The sequence below is a fragment of the Phyllostomus discolor genome, chromosome 4, assembly GCF_004126475.2.
Source record: "Phyllostomus discolor isolate MPI-MPIP mPhyDis1 chromosome 4, mPhyDis1.pri.v3, whole genome shotgun sequence".
NCBI lineage: Eukaryota > Metazoa > Chordata > Mammalia > Chiroptera > Phyllostomidae > Phyllostomus > Phyllostomus discolor.
Window position 1 is genome coordinate 136431932 of NC_040906.2, and position 23079 is coordinate 136455010.

A 23079-nucleotide genomic window follows, 5' to 3' on the forward strand; every position below is an offset into this window, starting at 1 on the left:
TACGGGTCAGGGCTGGATCTGATTTCACTCTAATGATAGAATACAGCAATAGTGATGGATATTACTTCTGGGATTAGATTTCAAAGATGGTCTTCCATCTTGATCAGTCCTCCCCTTTCTCTTATTTGTTCATTCTGTGGAAAAACAGCTGCTGTGTTGTGAGATGACCTTTGGAGAAGCCCAATAGAAAGGAATTGAGGGAAGCTTGTAGTTCAACTAAAAAATCCTGCCAATAATCATGTGAGTGAGCTTGGAAGTAGATCCTTCCCTAATCATGCCTCCATGAGACTGGAACCCCCAAAAATAGCTTGACTGTAACCTCATTTAAGACGTAGAGCCAGAGGCACTCTGGCTCCTGGGTGCCTGATGCACAAAAACTGTGAGAGAATGTTATTTTAAGGCACAAAATTTTGGTATGTTAGGCAGCAATAGAGTAAACTTGTTCTGATTAAGAGCCCTTTAGCAATGAGAGCCTTTTTTTTTTTTTTTTTTAGTAGGACTCAAATATTATGCTCTGGGGCCATTTTGAGAGGTCCTATTCCACAGAAGTATTCCAAAGCCTTTATATTCCCAGTCCCTGACCATTTGAGTACACCAATGCCCAGAAAATGATGTAGATCTTTATCTCAAGTCATATCTCCTTCCAGGCAAAGTGCACAAGATAAGGTGGAAGGATTTTTTTCTCACTGCTGCTCCTTTAGGGTTACTGTTAAATGGGGCTCTAAGTGCCAAAGCAGTCCCTTGACGGCTGGGTTAGTTTATTGAGCAAAAACATATGTCATTTAGCTTTGATTTTTTTCCTCTGCTAACTGGTCACAAAGAACTCAACGTTAGGTGTAGATGTTAGCTAAGGATTAAAAGCATGTATGTGAGCTACCTGCTAATGAAAATTGGTTGGTTTTTTACTATGGCACTCTTCTGTATATACCACTTCCTCTTAGTAAAAGAACTTATCTAGAAGGACCTGGTAACTCCTAGCTCATGATGACAAACTCATTGCACAGCCAACTGATGTCTCATGATCAGACATATATAACAAGGGCCCAATAGCCAGCCAAGAAATTTTCTGAAATGAATTCTGAGGCCTCCATTGTGATTCTGTAAAGGCTTCCACAGGTTACATCAAGTCTCCTGATCTGCCACTTATGCTCCCAGCAAATTGGAGCTGTTGGAATTGAAGGTTCCAATCGGCAGAACGCTTCACAGCAGCCTGGACAAGATGGAAAGCCTGTCTTGCTCTGCACTTTACTCAAAACTCATCTTTCATAAGGTCATCTAGTCAATTCTGAGTCCGGTCCTCCCGGGAACTCAGAACTAACGAATAGGGAGTTCACCAAAAAAGTAGAGATTTAAACAGTAAATAACTGGGAACTGAGGGGAAAGAAGCCTATTACACATACAAAAGAGTAAAAGATACTCTATATTTGCTGTAAAAGATCTTCCAACAGACCTTTTGCCTCAGAGGAATAAACGAAATTATTTTGCTTCATCCACCTATTGCTTCATCTACCTTCAGCCATAATTTGGGGATTTAATTAAGACGGGCTTCAGGGTAATTCGGGTCATTCATGACAAGACTGAGCAGCTTCTTGTTCTCTTTGCCTACAAACAGCCTGGACTGAGAGCGTGATTCCTAGAGCGGGCTGGGGAGGCCCCACCCCTCCACGGAGGCTCCGCCCCTCACGGAGGTCCCGCCCTCCTGGCGAGACGCAGTCCCCACCTCTCGAGAGCCCCTCCACTCCAGTAGCGCGGGCGGGGCCACAGTGTGGGCTCCTTCCTGTTGCGGAACTAGGCGTCATGGCTGTATCCGGGCTCGCCGGGTTTCTGGGTCGAGCTCCGGCCACAGCTTGGAGAGCGGCAAGTAAGGCACTCGGCCCAGGAGTCAAGGTTGCGGGTTGGGTCCCGGCGCCGCAACAAAGGCCTCGCGCGGAGAAAGCTGCATGTATCCCTGGGTTTTAAGGGTGCATGGGGTCTCAGAGATTCTCTTTGGTTCAGCTCGGCTACGGCTTGTTAGCTTGGGCAGGTCCGGTCCTCCCGGGAACTCAGGGGTGGAACTAGAGCTCGAAGATCCCCACAGCCTTAGCCAACAAGGATACCTGCTTCCTTCTGGGTCACTGCTCTTACCAGGAAGGGCAGCGAACGTTCCGGATTGCGTATTTGGGAAACTTGTAGAACGCACTACACTTTGATGGAAAAAAACAAAAAACAAAAACAACAAAAAAAAGGAAAAGTGGGCCCTTTGGGAATAGGAATCGTTCTTGTACTTATTTATTTACATAAAAAAGGAATTGTGTAGTTTACAGTACGAAAGAAATGGGAAAAATGCAGAAGTGGGCCAAAGGCAAGTAAGTATAATAAAAATTAGATGGCGCTAGGAATTGTTAATAAAGTATGGGTGATTCTTAGTAAAAACCAATATTTTAATCCTTTTGGGGGGAAAAATTTATCAATATATTACAGGCTTAACCCACAGAGTATGCTAAGCATAGTTACAATTTAGGATATCTGGGAGAAGTTGTGTTGTGTACATGAAAACAGGATTATTGCTCATAGTAGTGAGTCCCAGATTTCTCTGCAGTTTATTTTCCTTTATGTGACAGTGGTGTCCAACCTTTTGGCATCTCAGCGCCACACTGGAAGAAGAGGAGTTGTCTTGGGCCACACATTAAATACATTGCAACAGGAAATCACAAAAATATCTCAATGTTTAAAGTAAATTTACGATTTTGTGGTGGGCCGCATTCACAACCATATTGGGCTGCACGCGGCACGAAGGCCGTAGGTTGGACACCCCTGAATTTTTCTTCTCCAAACATATTATTTGTTAATTATAAAAAATTTAAATGGTCCAGAAATAAATAATATGGAAAGTGAAAGTCCCACATTATCCAAGCTCTAAGGTAGTAACTCTAAAATTTTGTTGTGTGTATATTCGACAACCCTTTTCACTTGTGCTAAAAACTTAAGAATGAAGTATTTGATACCAAAAAATTACACAACACACGTGTAAGTTATGAAGCAAAGCTAACACTTAGAACCCATTCTTCAGTTTAAGAATATTTCCATTGCCAAGCAGCTAGCTCCCTGTGTGCTGCTTCCTGATTCAATTGTATAACTTTGCATGTTGATCTTTATAGAAATGGTTCCATACAATTTGTATTTATTTTACTTCCTTTTTTCAACTGATGGTGTATTTTGAGATTCATCCACATCGATGTTTGAGGTTGATATTAGTTGCTCAGGTGTGAAAAACATACGTTCTTTTCTTCTCAGTGGACATTCAGGTAATTGTACAAACATCAGGTTTGTCTGCTACACATTTTTTATATGCCCTTGTGCAAGGAATGGAATTCCTGGAACATAGAGTATAGGGCTGTTCAATTTTATAATATGATGCCAGGTATAAAGCATTGTCTATTCTTTTTTTTAAGATTTTATTTTTAGAGAGGTAAAGGGAGGGGGAAAGAGACGTAGAGAAACATCATTGTGTGGTCACCTCTTTCACAACCCTCACTGGGGACCTGGCCTGCACCCAATCATGTGACCTGAATGGGAATCAAACCAGTGACCCTTTGGTTCTCAGGCTGGTGCTCAATCCACTGAGCCACACCAGTCAGGGCACATTGTCTATTCTGGCAACTTCTAGCAGTATATGAGTTCCTGTTGCTCAAAATACTTGCCAACACTCAGTATCATCAGAAAATTTAACTTTTGTGTGTCTGTAGGATATCGAAGTAGTGTCTTACTGCAATTTTGCTTTCCTCTGGTTAGAGAAATTAAACATCTTTTTTTTTAAATATGACATTTTATCTTTTTTAAACATTTCTTGAATTACATACTTTCTCCTTTTTTTAGATTTTATTTATTTATTTTTAGAGAGGGAAGGGAGGGAGACAGAGAGAGAGAGAGAAACATCAATGTGCAGTTGCTGGGGGTTATGGCCTGCAACCCAAGCATGTACCCTGGCTGGGAATCGAACCTGCGACACTTTAGTTCGCAGCCCGCGCTCAATCCACTGAGCTACGCCAGCCAGGATGAGAAATTAAACATCTTTTCAAAGATTTATTAGTTTTTTGTGAAATGTCTTTATTAATGGATTGTCTTATATTTTTACATATATTTGAATACTAATTTTTTAGCTATATAAGTGGCAAATAGCTTGGTTTGTGGGTTATTTTTGTCACTCTTAGAGTGTCTTTTTTAAAAACCACATAAGACAGTAGACAAAATATAAAAGAAGAATGAATCTGCATGTATAATCACATACCTTCAAAAGTCTTGGTTCATAATTTTATTTTAATCTTGTCTTGATCCTTTTGTTTATTATCAGTGTCTTGTGATTATTTCTAATAGAGCCTTCTCTACCCTAAAGTCATAGAGAATTTTCTTCTAAAAGGTCTATGGTTTTGCCTTTCATATTTAAACCTTTATTCTACCAAGAATTGATTTTTGTGTATGGTATGAGGCAGGAAACCAATTTCACTTTTTTTCTGTGACAGTAACTAAGTTCATGTATTGGACCTTTCCCTTACTGATGTAATGGCAGCTATCATAAATCGAGTGTACAGATATAGATATGGATTTATTTCTTGGCTTTCTTTTCAGTTTCATTAGTCTGTCTATTCCTGTGCTGATACCACTTGCCTTTAATAACTGCACCTTTGTAATTAATCTTGATACCTAACACGGTAAGTCCTCCCATGTTGATTTTCAGAAGTGTCTTTGCTGTTCTTGGGTATCTGCTTTCCATATTAAATTCTTTCTAAAAATAAATAAATAAAGTTCCCGGTGGGATTTGATTAATACTGCTCAATATTTTTCAATTATTTTCTGATTGATGATTATGTGTAGAGACACAATTGACTTATTTATTGATTTTGTATTCAGTAACCTACCCAAATAACTTTATTTTATTAATTTGCATAATTTGCAGATGGTAGACGTTATTAGGTAGACACTGATATTATTTGCAAATATCTATTTTTTCCTATTCCAATTTTATATTTTTCTTTTCTCTTGTTTTTCTGTCCTTGCTCAAATGGCCAGTACCATGTTGACTAAAATGAAGATAGCAGGCATACCTAGCTCATTCATGATTTTAAAGGGAATGTGTTCATATTTAATTTTGAGAAATTTTACTTAAATTCATTTTTGAAATATGTGTGCCTTGTGTTTAGTGTGTGTTTGTGTGTGAGATAGATAATACATTACCTTTTTTCTTTTGTTTTTTGTTTACTTTTTTGTTTTTTAGTTTGGGATCATTGAAAACATACTGGTCATTTCACATGTCAATTTGATTTCAAATTTGCTAGGGGTAAGAAAATTATCTCATAACTCACTACATTTATATTTGTGTTTACTTTTTCTTGTTTGTAATTTTTCAATTTGGTATATTTAGGGTGATTTTTCTTGATTAAGTTAACTAATGGTATATTTGTGTTGTTGTATTTTAAGTATATTTCATTGATTATGCTGTTACAGTAGTCCCAATTTTTTTCCCTTTGCCCCTCTCTGACCAGTACCCCTCTTCCCTCTAGTAACCCCTCTCACTTAATTCATGTCCATGGTTTGTGCATGTAAGTTTTTTGACTTCTCCCTTTCCTATACTACTTTTAACATCCCCCTATTTTGTTGCTGCCAATTATGCTTCTTGACCCCTGTGCTATTTCCCGCTTCCCCTCCCAGCTGATAATCCTCCAAATGATCCCCATACCTATGATTCTGTTCTTGTTCTGGTTGTTTGCTTAGTATATTTTTGGTTTTATTTTTTAGATTTAGTTGTTGATAGTTGAGAGTTTATTGTCATATTAATGTTCAAAGCTTTGATCTTTTTTTTAATAAGTCCCTTTAACATATTATTTAATAATGGCTTGGTGATGATGAATTCTTTTAGCTTAACCATGTCTAGGAAGCACTTTATCCGCCCTTCCATTCTAAATGATAGCTTTGCTGGATAGAATAGTCTTGGTTATTGGTCCTTGCTTTTCATCACTTTGACTACTTCTTGTCAGCCCTTCTTGCCTGCAAAGTTTCTTTTGAGAAATCAGCCAACATTCTATGGGAACTCCTTTGTAGGTAACTCTCTGCTTTTCTCTTGATGCTTGTAAGGCCTATCTTTATCTTTACCACTTGACATTTTGGTTATGATATGTCTTGGTGTGGTCCTCTTTGGGTCCAACTTGATTGGGAATCTCTGTGCTTCCTGGTCTTGTATGTCTATTTCTTTCACCAAGTTAGGGAAGTTTTCTTTCATTATTTTTTCAAATAGATTTCCAATTTCTTGCTCTTTTTCTCCTCCTATGGCACCCCTATGATGCGAATGTTGGACCTCTTGAAGTTGTCCCCTAGGCTGCTTATATTACCTTCCTTTTTTTGGATACTTTTTTCTTCTTGTTGTTCTGATCGTTTTGTGTGTGTGTGTGTGTTGGGGTTTTTTTGTGGGGTTTTTTTTTCTTCCTTATGTTCCAAATCATTGATTTGATTTTCAGCTTTAGCCACTCAACTGTTCCCTGTAAATTGTTCTTTATTTCAATTAGTGAATCCTTCATTTGGATTCTGATTGGCTCTTTTGTTATGCTGCTGAGGTCCCTACTAAGTTCCTTGAGCATCCTTATAACCAGTGTTTTGAACTCTGGTAGATTGTTTATCTCCATTTTGTTTAGTTCTTTTCCTGAAATTTTGACTGTTCTTTCATTTGGGCCATGTTGTTTGTCTCCTCGTTTTGGCAGCCTCCCTGTGTGTGTTTCTGTGTATTGACTCCATGGTCATGTGCCCTAAGGTAGTAAGTGTTCTGTAGGGTCCAGTGGCACAGCCTTCTCTATCACCCAGCCTGGGTATTTGAGGCATGCTCTTCATGTGGGCTAAGTACACCCTCCTCTTGTAGTTGAGCTTCAGTTGTTCTTGACAGATCAATGGGGGGTTATTTACTCAGGCCAGTCAGCTACAAGAATTGGCTGTAACCACTTATCACCAACCTCTGCCCTCCATGGAGGATCAGCTGTGCAGGGGCAGGGGTGTGGTGCTCTGACATGGTCTATAGATGTCCACTGGGTACACTGGCCCTGGGGTTTCTCAGGTGGTGCAGGCCAAGGTCAGCCCCCACCTGTGTTTTGTCCAGGGCTGCCCTTCCTGAGCTATGAAGCAATCTGAGAAGGCTGCTACTTGTGGTGCTGAGCTTGGAGATTCCCAGGTGAAGCCAAGCTGTGAATCTAGTCTGGCTGCTGTTAGTGCCCCGCCTGGAGCTCACTCAGGCCAGCTGTTGCTTGATTGATAGGATTTAGAAAGTTGTGAAGCACAAGGCAAGGCCAGTCATTCATTCATATGGGAAAGCAGCTTGGGTAGGCATGTAAGTTGGGTGGGGAGGAGTCTTTGGGCTCTCCTAGGTGGGTTAAACAGTATTAGCCAGGTTAATGGAATCTCAAATAGGGCACCAACCTGTCGGCTCCATGGCTTTGCAGGGGAAGGGCTCAAAAAAGAGACAATGGCCTCTGCTTGTCCTGATGCCAGACACTTCAGCCTCTTTCACTATGCCACTGGTGTCCTTAAAGCTGCTAGTCCAGTGCTGGAACCCAGAGGGAGGGAGTGAGTAGATGAGTGCCTGTGTGGGTTCTTTAAGAGAAATTGCTTGGGGCTCCAGAAGTTTCTTCCACCAACTCAATCCCCACTGGTTTTTGCAGCCAGAAGTTGTGGGGACTTATATTCCTGGCACTGGAACCCTGGGCCGGGGGGCCTGGGGTGAAGCTGGGCCTTCTCCCTCCTGAAATATCCCTCCCGAGTTTTTATCTACTACATGTGGGTGAGAGACTAGCCTGTTCCACACCTGTACCCTTCAAACATCTACTAGGATGGATGTGGTTTCTTTAATTCTGAAATTGTTAGACTTCCATTCAGCTCGATTTCTGATGGTTCTGAGTGTTGGTAGTTCTATATTTTAGTTGTAATTTTGATGTGGTTGTTCTATATTTTAGTTGTAATTTTGATGTGGTTGTGTGAAGAGGTGAGCCATGTCTGCCTATGCTGCCATCTTGACCAGAAGCCTGTGTTACTGTATTTTTAATGAACAATTTATGTGGGTCCTTGTAAAACATACATTTTGTTTTATTATTTATATTACACTATTTCTCCTGGTTTTCGTACATTGATTTTATGATATCATTTTTTATTCAATTCATAATTGATATTTCTTGTTTAGAAATATGTCTTTAAATCTTTAAATGTAAGTCTTTAGCTATCATTAGCCAAACATTTGTTTGTCTTTTGCCAGAACCAGGAGTTTGGAGTTACTAGAATTCCATTGCATTTGTTATCTGTGTTTTGCAATTTGTGTTTTAGTTTTTCTCTTAATTCAGCAGCTTTTTCCCCCCTTAAATTCATTGGAGATTTGGGGGTTTTCTTTTACTATTAAACTAGCTTTTTCTTTCATTTCCATTAGAGAATGTGATTTTACTTTTCGTAAACGTTGACATTTTCTGTTTGTCCTTACTCTTCAAAAGAATAATATATAGCTTTGTTTTCAAACTATATCGGTTTAAATTAATCTGTTAGCTCAAATTTAGCATTATGATGATAGGGTTCTCTATTATATATATATTTTCTGTCCTCACCTGAGCACATTTTTTTCATTGCTTTTAGAGAGAGAGGAAAGGAGAAAGGGAGAGGGGGAGAGAGAGAGGTAGAGATAGAAAAACATCTGTTGGTTGCCTCCCCTTTGCTTCCTGGCCAGGGATCAAACCTGCAACCTAGGTATGTGCCCTGACTGGGAATGGAACCCACAACTTTTTCGCCTACAGGACAACACTCCAACCAGCTAAGCTACACTGGCCAGGGCTCTATACTACATTTTTAATTATTTTGTCCAATTTTCTGTTATCGCTTATATTTTACTCTATTTTCCCCCTTACAATGTTTGCATTTTTATGTGATATTTTACAGTCAATATTCATGGTTATTATATTTTAGCACCCTTTTGTCTCATCCATTGTTTTTGCCTCTGCTGTCTTTTCTTTCCATGCATTCATCATATATTTGGCCAAACTTTTAAATTCAAAATCCACTTTGTATTATACATGTACATACTATTCTAAATACAGTGGTACCTCAGTACTCATTGTCACTTTGTTCCAGAACTCGTGACGAGTGCCGAAATAATGAGTACCGAATAAAGCATTTTCTCTTTGTGGGGCAGTGTCATGACTCATACAAGTTGTAGCAGGTGTGACAAGTCCAGAGCAAGTGCTAAAACAGTTTTTCCTTGTCAAAATCCAATGACTACAGTGTTTGACAAGTTCTGAAACTGATGAGTACCGAGGTATGACTGTATTATTATTCTGTTTTTAAATTTAACTGGGTACATTTATTCCTATGTACATTTATTTATATGAGCTTTATAATCTACCTGTGGTTTTAAAATTATGTTCATTCCCTTTTTATTGAACTTACTGGGGGGACTCTGGTTAACAAAATTACACAGGTTTCAGGTACACAATTCTACAACATATCTGTACACTGTGTATGTGTTCACCACCCCAAGTCAGGTCTCCCTCCATCACCATTTATCTACCCTATAGTCTCCTCCACCACCCCCAACTCCCTCCCCTGGCAGTCACCACATTGTCATCCCCGTCTATGAGTTCTTTCTCTTTTTTTTCTTTTTTACCCAATTCTTCCACCCCCCGATCCAACCTCTGCCTCCACAGCTGTCAGCCTGCTCTCTATGAGTCTGTCTATATTCGGCTTGTTAATTTTGTTCATTAGATTCCACATATGAGTGAAATCATGTGGTATTTTTCTTTCTCTTATTTCATTTGGCATAATGTTCTCCAGGTTCATCCATGCTATTGCAAAGGGTGAGATTTCCTTTTTTATGGCTGAGTAGTATTCAATTGTGTAAGTATACCATACCTATTTAATCTGTTCATCTACTAATGGACACTTGGGCTGCTTCCAGATCTTGGCTTTTATAAGTGACACAATGAACGTAGGGGTCCATATATTCTTTTGAAATAGTATTTTGGGTGTCTTTGGATCAGTTCCCAGAACAGGAATTGTTGGATCAAAAGGCAGTTGCATTTTTAATTTTTTGAGGTATCTTCATACTGTTTTCTACAATGGCCGGACCAGTCTGCATTCCCACTAGCAGGGCACTAGCGTTCCCTTTTCTCCATATCCTCACCTGCACTTGCTGTTTGTTGATTTGATGATAGCCATTCTGACAAGTGTGAGGTGGTATTTCATTGTGGTTTTCATTTGCATTTCTCTGATGATTAATGACTGAGCATTTTTTCTTATGTTTGTTGATCTGTATGTCCTCTTTGGAAAAGGGTCTTTTCAGGCCTTTGCCCATTTTTTTAAATTTCTTCTATGAATATGGCTTTACTGGGCTCTGCTTGGACTTGTGGAGGAGGGGAGGGGAGTTGGTGATCTCACTCCCCCCCCCTCCCCCGCCACTTCCACAATGGCTGTGGAAATCACTGTGTTGTTTTAAGACTCCTGGCTACTTCTACCCAGCTTTGCTGAGTTGTGAAGGGAGATGCCTTTTCCTGGAGGGAAACTGCTGCTGCCCCTCATATGGTCCAGGCTACAGTGTGAGGGCTGCTGCCTGAGTCCTCTTCCACTACCAGGATGCTGGGCCTTGCAGTATGCACCAAGCTGGGTCTGCGGTCATTGTTCCTGTCCTTTCCCCCTGCCCTACTTGTTCCAAATTGCCTACCTTCAAATGTCCTGATGCATGGATCTTTCGGGCATTCTTTTTTGTTGAGTAGGGGAGTCCTTCACTGAGTTACAGTTGTTCAACCTGTTGTAAATTTTAGGGGATAAACCAGTGATTTTCAACCAGTGTGCCACAAGAGTTTTTAAAATATGTGGTACCTGACTCTTTAGTCAGGGGTGCTGACCTCTTTTTCCTTAAATTGTCAAATATAAAAAAAATGACAACAGCCAACACAATGGCTGTCCAGTGTGAATAAATACAAATTGTACCTATTTTTTGTCAGGTCAGCAAACGTATATTTTTTGGTGTGCCACAGAATTTTAGTAATTAGTTTACTTTGTGCCATGAAATGAAAAAGGTAAAAAAAACTCTGGGATAAACAGTGGAGTCTTCTCACTTTGCCATGATGCTGATGTCACTCTCCCTTGTCTTCTCTTTGAGGGGAGATTTTTAATTACTGGTTTCCTTTCTGTAATGGTTATTGTAGTATTTATCAGGGTATCTTATCTCTTCTTAAGTCAGTTTTGAAAAATTAATTTTTCTAAAAAGTTTTTCATTTTCTATACTTACAATGTGTAAAGTCGCTGCATTTTTTTTAAATTTGTGCTCTCTATATAGTTATGTACTCTCTTTAGTTTATTTTTCCTTCTCTTGTTTTTTTTTCTTATTTTTCTCAAAAATTTAACAGTAGTTTTAGTCTTTTTGTTTGCTTGTTTAGTCTTTTAAGAGAACCAACTATTGGTTCTACTGACCCTCTCAGTTTCATGTTATTTTCTTCTCCAACTATAATTATTTTCTTTCCACTTTCTGTGGATCCATCTTAAAAAACAACAAAATAGAAATGGTGCATCTCACATGTCTTGGTCAGTTTGGGCTATAATAACAAATTACCATAGACTGGATTACTTGAAAATGAAAACATCAAACATTTATTGCTCACAATTCTGGATGCTGGGAAGCCGAAGATCAAGGTGCCAGTACAACTAGTCCTTGGTGAGAGCCTGCTTCTTGGTTTGCAGATGGCTGTCTTCTCATTGGATCCTCATGTGGCAGAGAGTGGAGAGCCACAGCAGGTTCTCATTTCTCTTCTTGTAAGGGTACTAATTCCACCAATGAGGTCTCCACCCTTATGACCTAATTACCTCTCAAAGGCCCTACCCCCTAATACTATCATATTAGGGATTAGAATTTCAACATATGAATATGGGGGTTGGGAGGACACAAACCTTGAGTCCGTAATGTTGGTCTTTTTGAAGAAAAAAAAAAAAACACAGGGTGCTTTTCATAGAGTGTCCATATGGCTGGATTATGTGGTGGTGGTGTGTGTGTGTGTTTAGTCTAACAGTCTATGCCTTTTAACTAGAGAGTTCAGTCCATTTACAATTATAATTACTGATAGAATTTACTTTACTTCTATCATTTTTTACACCTTCCATTTCTTGTACTTTGTTTAAATTACACATTCTCTTCTATTTTTTTTTTCCTCTGCTGGTTACCTGAAATACCTTGTCATTTACTGGTTACCTTTAAAATCTAAATGCATACTTAAGGAAATCTAATGTTAATTATTCTTTACCCTCCTCCTAAAAAGTATAAAGCTTAAAAAATGTTTTATATTTATTCACCCTCTATCTTTAACAGTGGAGCTGTTAAGTATCTAAAGATAGATACTTTTAGGCTATTTAGCGCACATGCACCAGTCCTTGTGTATATGTTGGGTTGGGACTGTGGTTTTCATAATCCTACAAATCAATGTTATTATTACTGTTTTATACCATCAATGTATAAAGCTTTTATTTTCTGTTTATTCTTATCTTACACTTCTGAGATTGCTTTCTTTTTTAAAGTATATTTTATGATTTTGCTATTATAATTTTCCTAATTTTTCTTCCCCTTTATCCCCCTTCTGCCCTGAACCCTACCACCTTAGTTCATGTCCATGGGTTATACATATAAGTTCTTTGGCTTCAGCATTTCCTATACTGTTCTTAGCCTCTCCCTGTCTATTTTATGCCTACCAATTATGCTTCTTATTCCCTGTACTTTTCCTCCCCCCCATTTCCCCCCCCTCCCCACTGAAAACTCTCCATGTAATTTCCATTTCTCTGGTTCTGTTCTTGTTTTAGTTGTTTGCTTAGTTTTTGTTTTTGTTTTTTAGGTTCAGCTGTTTATAGTTATGAGTTTGTCATCATTTTACTGTTCATAGTTGTTGATCTTCTATTTTGTAGATGAGTCCTTTTAATATTTTATATAATAATGGCTTGGTGATGATGAACTCCTTTAATTTTACCTTATCTAGGAAGCACTTTATCTGCAGTTCCACCCTAAATGATAATTTTGCTGGATAGAGTAATCTTAGATGTAGGTCCTTGACTTTTATGACTTCAAATACTTCTTTCTAACCCCTTCTTGCCTGTAAAGTTTCTTTTGAGAAATCAGGTAATAGTTTTATGGGCACTCCTCTGTAGGTAACTCTCCTTTCCTCTTGCTGCTTTTAAGATTCTCTCTTTATCTTTAATCTCAGGTATCTTAATTATGATGTGCCTTGGTACATTCCTCCTTGGGTCCAATTTCTTTGGGACTCTCTGGGCTTCCTGGACTTTCTGGAAATCTGTTTCCTTTGCCAGATTGGGGAATTTTTTCTTCCTTATTTGTTCAAATAAGTTTTCAATTTCTTGCTCTTCTCCTTCTGTCACCCCTATGATTCCGATGTTAGAGTGCTTAAAGTTGTCCCATAGGCTCCTAAGCCTCTCCTCATTTTCTTGAATTTGGTTTTTTATTCTGTTCCGGTTGGATTTTTATTTTCTTCTTTTTCTTCCAAATAGTTGATTTGAGTACCGGTTTCCTTCCCTTCACTATTGGTTCCCTGTATATTTTGCTTTATTTCATTTTGGGTAGCCTCATTTCTTTGTTCATTTTGCAACCAAGCTCAACCATTTCTGTGAGCATCCTGATTACCAGTGTTTTGTACTCTGTATCCTAGGTTGTCTGTCTCCTCATCACTTAGCTCTTTTCTGGGGTTTTGATCTATCCTCTCAATTGGGCCATATTTCTTTTTCTTGACACACCTGTTATATAAGGGGGTGGAGCCTTAGGTATTCACCAGGGAGGGGCAACCCTCTAGGTTGCATTTGGCTCTGGGGGGGAGGAAACAATGCCACTCCTTTGCTCCACTGTAGCCCCACTTTCCAACAGACTCTCCTGTGAGACTGTGAGTTTCTCTGGCCGTCGCAACTCTTGCAGTATTTTACAGCTAGAGGTTTTGAGTCTTTCGTTTCCTGTTCAGCCAGCCCCACCTCACCCGCTAGTCTGCCACCTTGCCATGGGTCCTCTCTGTTCAGCTGGCTATCGTCTCCTGTCTCCACCCCTCTTACCAGTCTGGGTGAATGTTTCTATAACTCCTTGGTTGTCAGAGTTCCATGCAGTTTAGTTTTCTGGCACTTCTGGTGGTTTATTGTTTTTAATTTGGTTGTTATTCTTCTGGTTGTGTGAGGAGGCAAAGCATTTCTACCTACACCTCTGTCTTGGCTGGAAGTCCTTGAGATTGCTTTCTTAAAGTACATTGTTTAGAAGTTCCTTTGGTGACAATTTTTTGTAATAAAGGTTTCATTGCTCTTTGTATATGTTTTATTTTTAATCTGAAGATTTGGTTTATTTTCTTTCTCTTTTGTTCTTATTTATTTTTAGAAAAGGGGGAATGGCGGGAGAAAGAGAGGAAGAGAAACATCAATGTGTGGTTACCTCTCACACACCCCCTACTTGGGACCTAGCCTGCAACCCAGGCATGTACCCTGACTGGGAATTGAACCAGTGACCCTTTGGTTTACAGGCCGGCACTCAGTCCACTGAGCCACACCAGTCAGATTCTTTTGTTCTGGATAAGTGGTTTAAATGGGTATATCATTTTCTTACAGCTCTATCTTCTGACTTCTGTTATCACTATTGTGAAGTCATCTAATTTTTTTCCTTTATTAATAATCCATCTTTTATCAGGCTGCTTTTATAGAGCTTCCTTTGATATTGGGGTTATTCCTTTCACTTTGTGTGTAAATATGGATTTTTTTGTTTTTGTTTCACATGCTGTTCTTTGTACTTTCTACACAAGAAGATGCCTGTTTGTTGAACCTCTCCTGGTCTTTTTATTATCACCTTCTGGAACTATGATTGAACAAACATTTGTTAGACTTTCTCATTTTATTCTCCACATGATTTAACTTTTTTTTTAAGATTTTATTTATTTATTTTAGAGGGGAAGGATGTGAAAAAGAGAGGGAGAGAAACATCAATGTGTGGTTGCCCCTGCGTGCCCCCTACCAGGGACCTGGCCTGCAACCCAGGCATGTTCCCGGACTGGGAATAGAACCAGCAACGCTTTGGTTCACAGGCCAGCATTCAATCCACTGAGCCACGCTAGCCAGGACTAACTTCTTTATTATTTTAATTTCTTTGTCTTTATACTTTTTCTGTATAGTTTCTTGAGAACTTTATTCAAGATTACTAATTCTCTTTTCAGTAGTATCTATCCTGCTATGTAGCCCTTTTACTGTGCTTTAAATTTAAATCATTATATTTCTAAATTCTGTGTTTTTAAAAAGTCAGCCTAGTCATTTTTCTCAGTCCTGTACTTATTTCTCCTTTTTGGCACCTTTTTTTTTATTTCCTTTAACACATTAAGTATTTTACGTTCTGGTTTTGGTATTTCAGTATGTAAAATCTTCATTGTCTGGCCCTATTCTCTTGTTTGATGATTCTGCTAACTCTTGTTTGTGATGGCTGGTTACCTTGAATGTTTTCCTAGGATTCTGTGAGACTTTCATGAGAAATGTATTAAGAAAGCATTTCTTCTCAGATAATTTGCTCCTGCCTTTGCCACATGTGTGGGAGCACTTCAGTTGTAGACTCAGGTTTCCTTTGCAGTGAGGTGCTCCTCTTGGGGGTTTTCAGACCATGCAGATAGTGTGTAATCAAGCATAAACACAGGTGTGGTCAGCCAGTGCCCTCAAAATATCAAGAGGGGCTTTTTTTTCTTACATCTGCACTCAGCACCAACATTAAGATGGGCATTTTTCCTTCAGTAACTGTTTTCCTCCTTAACTGGAGGTTTTCTTTTAGCTCCTGGCTCTTTGGACCAGCAGCATGAGCATCACCTGGGAGCTCATTAAAACGCAGCATTTCAGGTTCCACCCAGACCCACACAGAATCTACATTTTAACAGGATCCCCCTGGTTATGTGCACATTTAACTCACTTTCTTTTCTCAGAGCATGAGCCTCCTTGAGTCCTGGCCTCTAATATGTTTTGCTTTGCTCAGGCTCCCTGTTGTTCTAGAAGTTCTATACCCCAAGCTCTAGATCAGAAAAAGACACAGAATATCTAACAATTTAAGTGTGTGTTTCCCTCACTGGACTTCTTTTTTTATTATTGTTACTCACTTTCTTAAATGTTCTTCCTCTGATTTAGAAGTATTTTGTGTATTTTTTGACTTTTTAAAGTGTTTTAGAGCTCTACAGTTTTGGCATCTCTAATTTATCAAATTTCCAGAAACAGAAGTTCCGCAAAGTTGTTGTTTCTTTTTCTTTGTTTTTTAATGATGCTTAACTCTTTTTTCCTTTGCTTTTATGATTTCTTCTATTAGCAGGTCATCTATTAGTAATGTATTTTTAACACAATTCTAAGTAGACTTTGAGTAAGACCAAATCCCCCCCTTGAAGAAGACAAAGTGGACTTTATGATGGTGATTTTCTTCTCAAAAGATGGGTTTTGTTTTAAGCTCATCAGCTATTTCTCAAGTAGTTCAGGAGGTCAGAGGTTTGCTGATGGCCAAAAATGTAATACTAACATTAATATAGCTATTGTTGCTTACTACTTACTATTTGAGAGGCAGAATCCATAGGTGTGTGGCTCTTGGGCCCACCTTCACCTCTCTGCTAATCCTTATCATCTGAGAGACCCTTCTTTCTCCTTATCTGCCCTTGAAGCTTCTTGCAGGTGCCTCACTGTCACCATCCCAGCCAGGCTGCTGTGCATGGATTTGTTTCCAAAGATATAAAGCTTACAGGTGCCAAGGAGCACAGTGTGCCCTATCTGGTACTCTGGTACTCTGCACAAATGAGAGGAGTTGTCGTTCACGTTCTGTCACACTGTTACCTGACTACAAAAATAGCTCTGTTTATGTTCCCAGGGTCTCAGGAGTCCCTTGAGAAAACTGCTTTTTCAGCTTTTCCTCCTAGGCCTTCTTTCTGTAAAGTTCCTTCAGAAGTGCCCAAAGTCAGACTGAAGGACCAGCTTCTCAAACTTATACTTTGCTGCTCTTCTCTCTTCCCCCGGAATACACTCATGTTCCTGTTTTTTACCAAAAACCTCATGCATATTGACTTCTGTGTCCTACAATTAGACTCAAGATAATAATGCACTAAATGTGTGCACATATAGACATATACAGTGTGTCATTTCTCTGAACTACCCTTCAAAGTATGTAGAAATACCCCAGTTTACAAATGGGAAAGCAGATTCAATGAAATACAGTAACATTCTCAGGTTCACATTACTCGTAAGTAGTGTGGTTGGCATTGGAACCCATGTGTGACTCTTGTGCCCTTAGTCTGCATTAAGTTTCCATTGTGTTCAGCAGAGGGCCAAGCTGCTTTGACAGGTCATCCAGGGATGCACGTTCTTTTCATCTTTTTGCTCTGCCATTTTTGTAGGATGGTGCCAAGAGTCAGCCAATATGCACTAGTCAAGTTTTGCTAGTTACTTAAAAGCTGTGTATCTTTTGATTGATTGAACATATGTTCTGATGGACAGTGTCTATAGCATATCATTGTTAAATATTTTAAGTATTACCCTGACTGGGTTTTATCCTCTTCTGTGTAGCTGAAGCTGGGTCACTGTTATGTCCTCATTGCAACTCAAGGGAATGGCAAAAGAAATCAAGGGCGGTTAGCTTGTTGCAAAATTGAGGCAACCTAAAATTTGCACACATGACTTTCAGTCTCATTCTAATGGTCACACTTGGACACATGGCTGCTTGCCCATAGGGGAGACTGGAAAATGTGATCTAAATGTGTGGTCAGTTTAATAGCAAGGGGGATGAGTGGGGGTCCTAGAACTAAATGGGAGAAGGGAAAAGTGGCTGTTTGGGATATGCAGCAGTCTCTATCACCTGTATCTAATGTCACTTTTTCAGAAAATGATTTTGTTTATGGTGAACAGAATTACTGTAAAAATAAAGACAGTTATGTACCTGCCTTGTCAGATTATTGAGAGGCTTAGATAAGGTGCCATCTTTTTAGTTGCTAGCACAGTGCCTGGCACATACAGGCATCTAACACATCTGTTACTTTTATTATAGTTAGTATATTTGCATCATTTAAGAGGTAACATTTTTAGCCTCAGCTTTTGTCTACCTTATAATTGGTAGCCAGGGATATATTTTGTTCTACTTTTTTGAATTTTGCATAAATGCGTAGGAATTTTCACAGATTTGGAACATACCCAAATTTATTTTTACACTGATTACTATTTCACACTTTCAATGAAGAGATTTTTTTAAAAATTGCAATAACAACCAAACCTAAAACGAGGTGCTGATTTTATTGCCTTGAGCCTGAGCACAGAGTATCGAGTGGCTACTTGTATCTATTAAATACTTGCTGGTTTTTAGGCCTCTGAGTTTTAATGTACAATAAAACATACTTAATTAGTAACCAGATGCAGAGACGACTCATTAGCCAAAGTGGATGTAAAGTCTGTCCACATTTAGAATCTAATATGTAATTGTTAAAATTCTCCTTTCTGTATATCTGTGTTGTTACTGAGCTATGATGACTTAGCAATCTTTCTTGCTTGCTGTACTAATTAGTAATATACTTATTTTTTAAAAGATGTTATTTATTTTTTAGAGAGAGGGGAAGGGAGGGAGAAAGAGAGGGTGAGAAATATCAATGTGTGGTTGCCCCTCACATGCCCCCACCTAGGGACCTGGCCCACAACCCAGGCATGTGCAGTAACTGGGAATTCAACTGAGACCCTTTAGTTCACGGGCCAGTGCTCAATCCACCGAGCTACACCAGCCAGGGGTAATGTACTTATTGATGAATATTTAGATGTCAGGTGATTGACAAAAGTTTTCGTTGTGGAATTTGTATGAACTTGTTAAATTGGGGTATAAGATCAAATTATGAAGAATCCTGTATTTCAGATAATGTGACTAATTGGTTTAAAAATTCTTTTTTTTTAAATTCTATTATTTAGACTGAGAAAGTCCTTCAGTCTATAAACAATTGTGCATAGTTTATAATCACCAACATTTTGAATATATTTTCTAAATAATCATCCACAATAAACTAAGATGAAATTATTATATGAAATGTAGTGACATGATCAGAAACTCAGATTTGTATGTTTTTCATTTAATTTCCAAATAAAAACAAATGCTGCCTTATAAGACATTACTGCAGGTTTTTCTCGTTAGCCTTTTAGTATATTTAACTAAATATTCTTATGTGAGATAAGGAAAAGAAAATATGCCTTAGATAGTGAAGTGGAGTTGGAAGACAAAATAGTCTGTACTCCAAATAAATATGTAAAATTTTTAATGGATGAGTGTATTTATTTTAATATGTACAGAAATTTTTCCTGGTTCACAGAATTTTTCTCACCGAATTAGTATCATAAATATGAAGTATTTTGGGTGGGCTGGGATGGGGGAAAGGCAGAAAACCATACTTGAACAACAATTAAAATAAAAATTTTTTTAAATGAAGTATTTTATATCAGTGAGCATTTGTATGGAAGGAAACTATATTAATTCTGAAGATCATTATCATGGCCTTATTAAAACATTAGTAAATAAATTAAAAGTGCATTTGCCTGATACGATTTTTTAAAAATTTTAGTCGGCAGGAATAGTGGACCATCATTAGGATTTACCTATAAGAATACTAAAGACAGCCCTGGCTGGTGTGTCTCAGTGAGTTGAGTACTAACCTGGGAACCAAAGAGTCACAGTTCAATTCCTAATCAGGGCACATGCTTGCGTTGCAGGCCAGGTCCCTGGCTGGGGGTGCACAAGAGGCAACCACACATTGATTGTTTTCCCTCCCTTCCCCTCTGTCTAAAAATAAATAAATAAAATCTCTTCATTCCTCCCTTCCCCTCTGTCTAAAAACAAATAAAATCTTTAAACAAACAAAAAACACTAAATACAGTCTCTTGTGACTTTTAGAGATTTAAATACTAAATATTGTCATTGAAAAATTCATACTAAATTATTCATAATCTGGATTTCTGGCATTTTTGGCATGGCTTCAAACAGAAATCAGTATTTAATATATGTATGTACAATTTTGATAGTGGTTAACTAGAGTATTTCAAAACTCTTCTCTTCAAACTGATAACATTGGTTGCCTGCAAGGAAAGGAAATGGCTGTCTGGAAGATACATGGACAGAGGGAAGAAGTTTCACTCTATGTCCTTTTGTACTTTTTTGAACTTTGAAAGATATGAATGTATGCAATAAAAATAAATTAAAGTCGTTAAATTTTAAAAACAGAATCAATGACCAGCTCCTATTTTTCCACTACCCCACTCTACTAGGATCCCCCCTTCTGTGTCATTCTTTGAGGAAAACAAGTGCTTCTCAAGGAGGAAAATCTGAACCTACCAAACAATCCCTTAAGAAGCCAAAGTTACCAGAAGGTCGTTTTGATGCACCAGAAGACACCTCTTTAGAAAAAGAACCACTAACAAGTAAGTACGGTAAAGCTGCTCACATTTCAAGGCTCTATGGTAACCCTCTTAGTACTCTCTAGCCTCCTGTGTACCTCTGCATCTTCAAAATGGACCATAATGCTTTTCCTGTCTCTACTGACTGCTTTGTCTACATCTTTCTTTAGAGTTTCCAGATGATGTTAATCCTGTTACCAAAGAAAAAGGTGGACCCAGGGGCCCAGAACCTACCCGATACGGAGATTGGGAACGAAAAGGACGCTGTATTGATTTTTAAGCCACATATTCTTTAACTTCAGTATCTTTTTCTGAATACACACATCTGAACTTATTTCTGACTATTTTATTTCTGTATATCCTTTAATCTAATTTTTGTAATGTGTTTAAAAGTATATGATGGATTTGGGAGAAAATACGCTGCTCTAAATGAGGAAAGGGAAAATACTTCTGCATTTGCACATTAATTTTAATGTAAAGGTATTGGGGTTATAAGTGATGATTACAACTGTAAACTTCTTTCATCATGTTTTAGTATAAATTAATCAGTTGCTCATAAAATACAAATGTAAATAAAGCAACTTTTTAAAAATGTATTGCCTTGTGCTAGGTAAGATTGGCTTTTTAAATGCAAGCTAAGTAGTGCACTATATTTCAGAAGACCACAGTAACAGAAACTCTTTAGCTTGGAGCCAGATTACTTGGGCACAAATCCTTGCTCTACTACTTACTAGCTATGTAACCTTGAGTGAGTTATTTAACTTCTCTGTGCTACAGTATCCTTATGTGTAAGTTGGAGATAATACTAGTTCCACCTCACACTGCAGTTGAGAAGATTTAATGAATAAATACCTGTAAACTACTTAGCACAGGTATTTAGTACATAGCACATATCTCTTAGTAAGTGTTAGCTATTCTTAAATCACCAATGTATTTTTCCAAGTCTCTAGGCTTCTGGGCTAACAGGTTAAGAAATCAAAATTTGAAATACTTCAGTTGAAATTGTTTTATATAACTATAATATTAAAAAGCCATTCATTGGTTGGAAAATTAGTGATTATTTGCATAGGTGAACTGAGCTGAAATAGACAGTTTGTGAAACAAAATTCAGGTACTGAGGGCAAATATGAGGAAAGCAGGGCATAGAATGGACCGGCTTAGTTTTGTTTTGTTTTTAATTACTTTATTGTTGTTCAATTACAATTGTATGCATTTCCCCTCAACTCTTTGCCCCCACCGCTTAGTTAGTTTTTATAACTCAGTAGTTCCTACCTCTCTGGACTTCGGGTAACTAACTGGGTCAGGAAAGTCAAGTCCAGTTTACAGATGTGGAATGAAGGGAAGATGAGAGCTATTGCACCTCCTTTAAGGTATTTTTCACTGTCCTGTGGCCTCATTCAGCCAGAGAGATTGGGCCGTTAGCTCTCAGGCTACACTTAAATTTGGAAGAAAGGGTTTGCAAAGCCTACAGAAGACAGGATGCAGTGGCTGATAATTGTGTGATATGAATTATAAGTTTAATGAGAAGATTGTAGGGAGACTTGTTTAAGAAGATAAACTTTTAAAAAAGATTTTATTTATTTATTTTTAGAGAGGGAAGGGAGAGAGAGAGAGAGAGAGAGAGAGAGAGAGAGAGAGAGAGAGAGAGAGAGAGAGAGAGAGAGATGTGTGGTTGCTGGGGGTTATGGCCCTCAACCCAGGCATGTACCCTGGCTGGGAATCAAACCTGCGACATTTTGGTTCGCAGCCCATGCTCAATCCACTGAGCTATGCCAGCCAGGGCTGAAAATAAACTTTTTAAAAAGTGTATTTTCCCCAGAAACTAACTACTATGGTAATTTGCACGAGTCATTCCATCTTTATACAATTCTCTCTCTTAGTCAACATTTGTTCTCTAATCTCAGTTACTGGGTATGCTGCTAAGCAATAACCACATTCATATAAATTATGCTATAATTAACCTTCTATTAGCCCAAATTAGTTAAAGCTTTTACTGAGTTAACATTTCAGAAATACTGTGTGAAATCACATTGTATTGCCTAGTTTCGCTTGGATTTCACACTAATCATCATGACATGTGACAGAAAAGACAATTTATATACTTCAAAAACATAATAGATGTAACTGAAGTGTTGTATTAATATAATAGAATTCTTAATCTCTGTTAATAGTAAGATGATTCATGACAGCATCAAATATATAAGTAAAATTTGGTGACGTGAAAACATTTATGGTTTCTGTGACCACCAAACATTAACAGAAAAGCCTGAAGACTTACAAAAGGCGATCTGGTAGCAATGGAAATGCATCCTTCAAATCCACAGCTGTGGGAAGTAGCATTGGCTGAGAACCCCAGCTGCTGCCCCGTTGGATCCACTAGTGTGTATTTGCTGAGGTCGTGCTTCGTTCTTGCTCTTTCTAGCTGATAAATGAATGAGTATGGAGGGACTACAATGAATTAACATGGTGGCCAACACCCCTGATAAGTGGCTTTGGTCCAAGGACTCCGAATTTGCCTCCCCAGAACGTTCTTAGGACTGTGCTGTTGTCTGAGACTCTTCCTACCCAACCCAGTCCTGCCCTCTCCCCTTCACAGGTGTTAGACTCTGCCTACTCCTTTTCCCTTTATAATTCACAAGGATTCCC

General features: G+C 38.4%; 1 protein-coding gene across 2 annotated transcripts; it reads left to right on the forward strand.

Annotated features, from left to right (window-relative positions):
- The first annotated feature begins 1713 nt into the window (after positions 1–1713).
- On the forward strand, positions 1714–21029 carry SDHAF4 (succinate dehydrogenase complex assembly factor 4). Of its 2 annotated transcripts, none has more exons than XM_028509996.2 (3): positions 1714–1861; positions 20305–20457; positions 20604–21029. In XM_028509996.2, the coding sequence occupies exons 1-3, from the start codon at positions 1798–1800 to the stop codon at positions 20711–20713; spliced, it is 327 nt and encodes a 108-aa protein (XP_028365797.1). In that variant the 5' UTR covers positions 1714–1797; the 3' UTR covers positions 20714–21029. The 2 variants fall into 2 exon arrangements, with proteins under 2 accessions (XP_028365797.1, XP_035880214.1); XM_036024321.1 differs by lacking the exon at positions 1714–1861 and adding an exon at positions 3200–3284.
- Positions 21030–23079: the final 2050 nt, after the last annotated feature.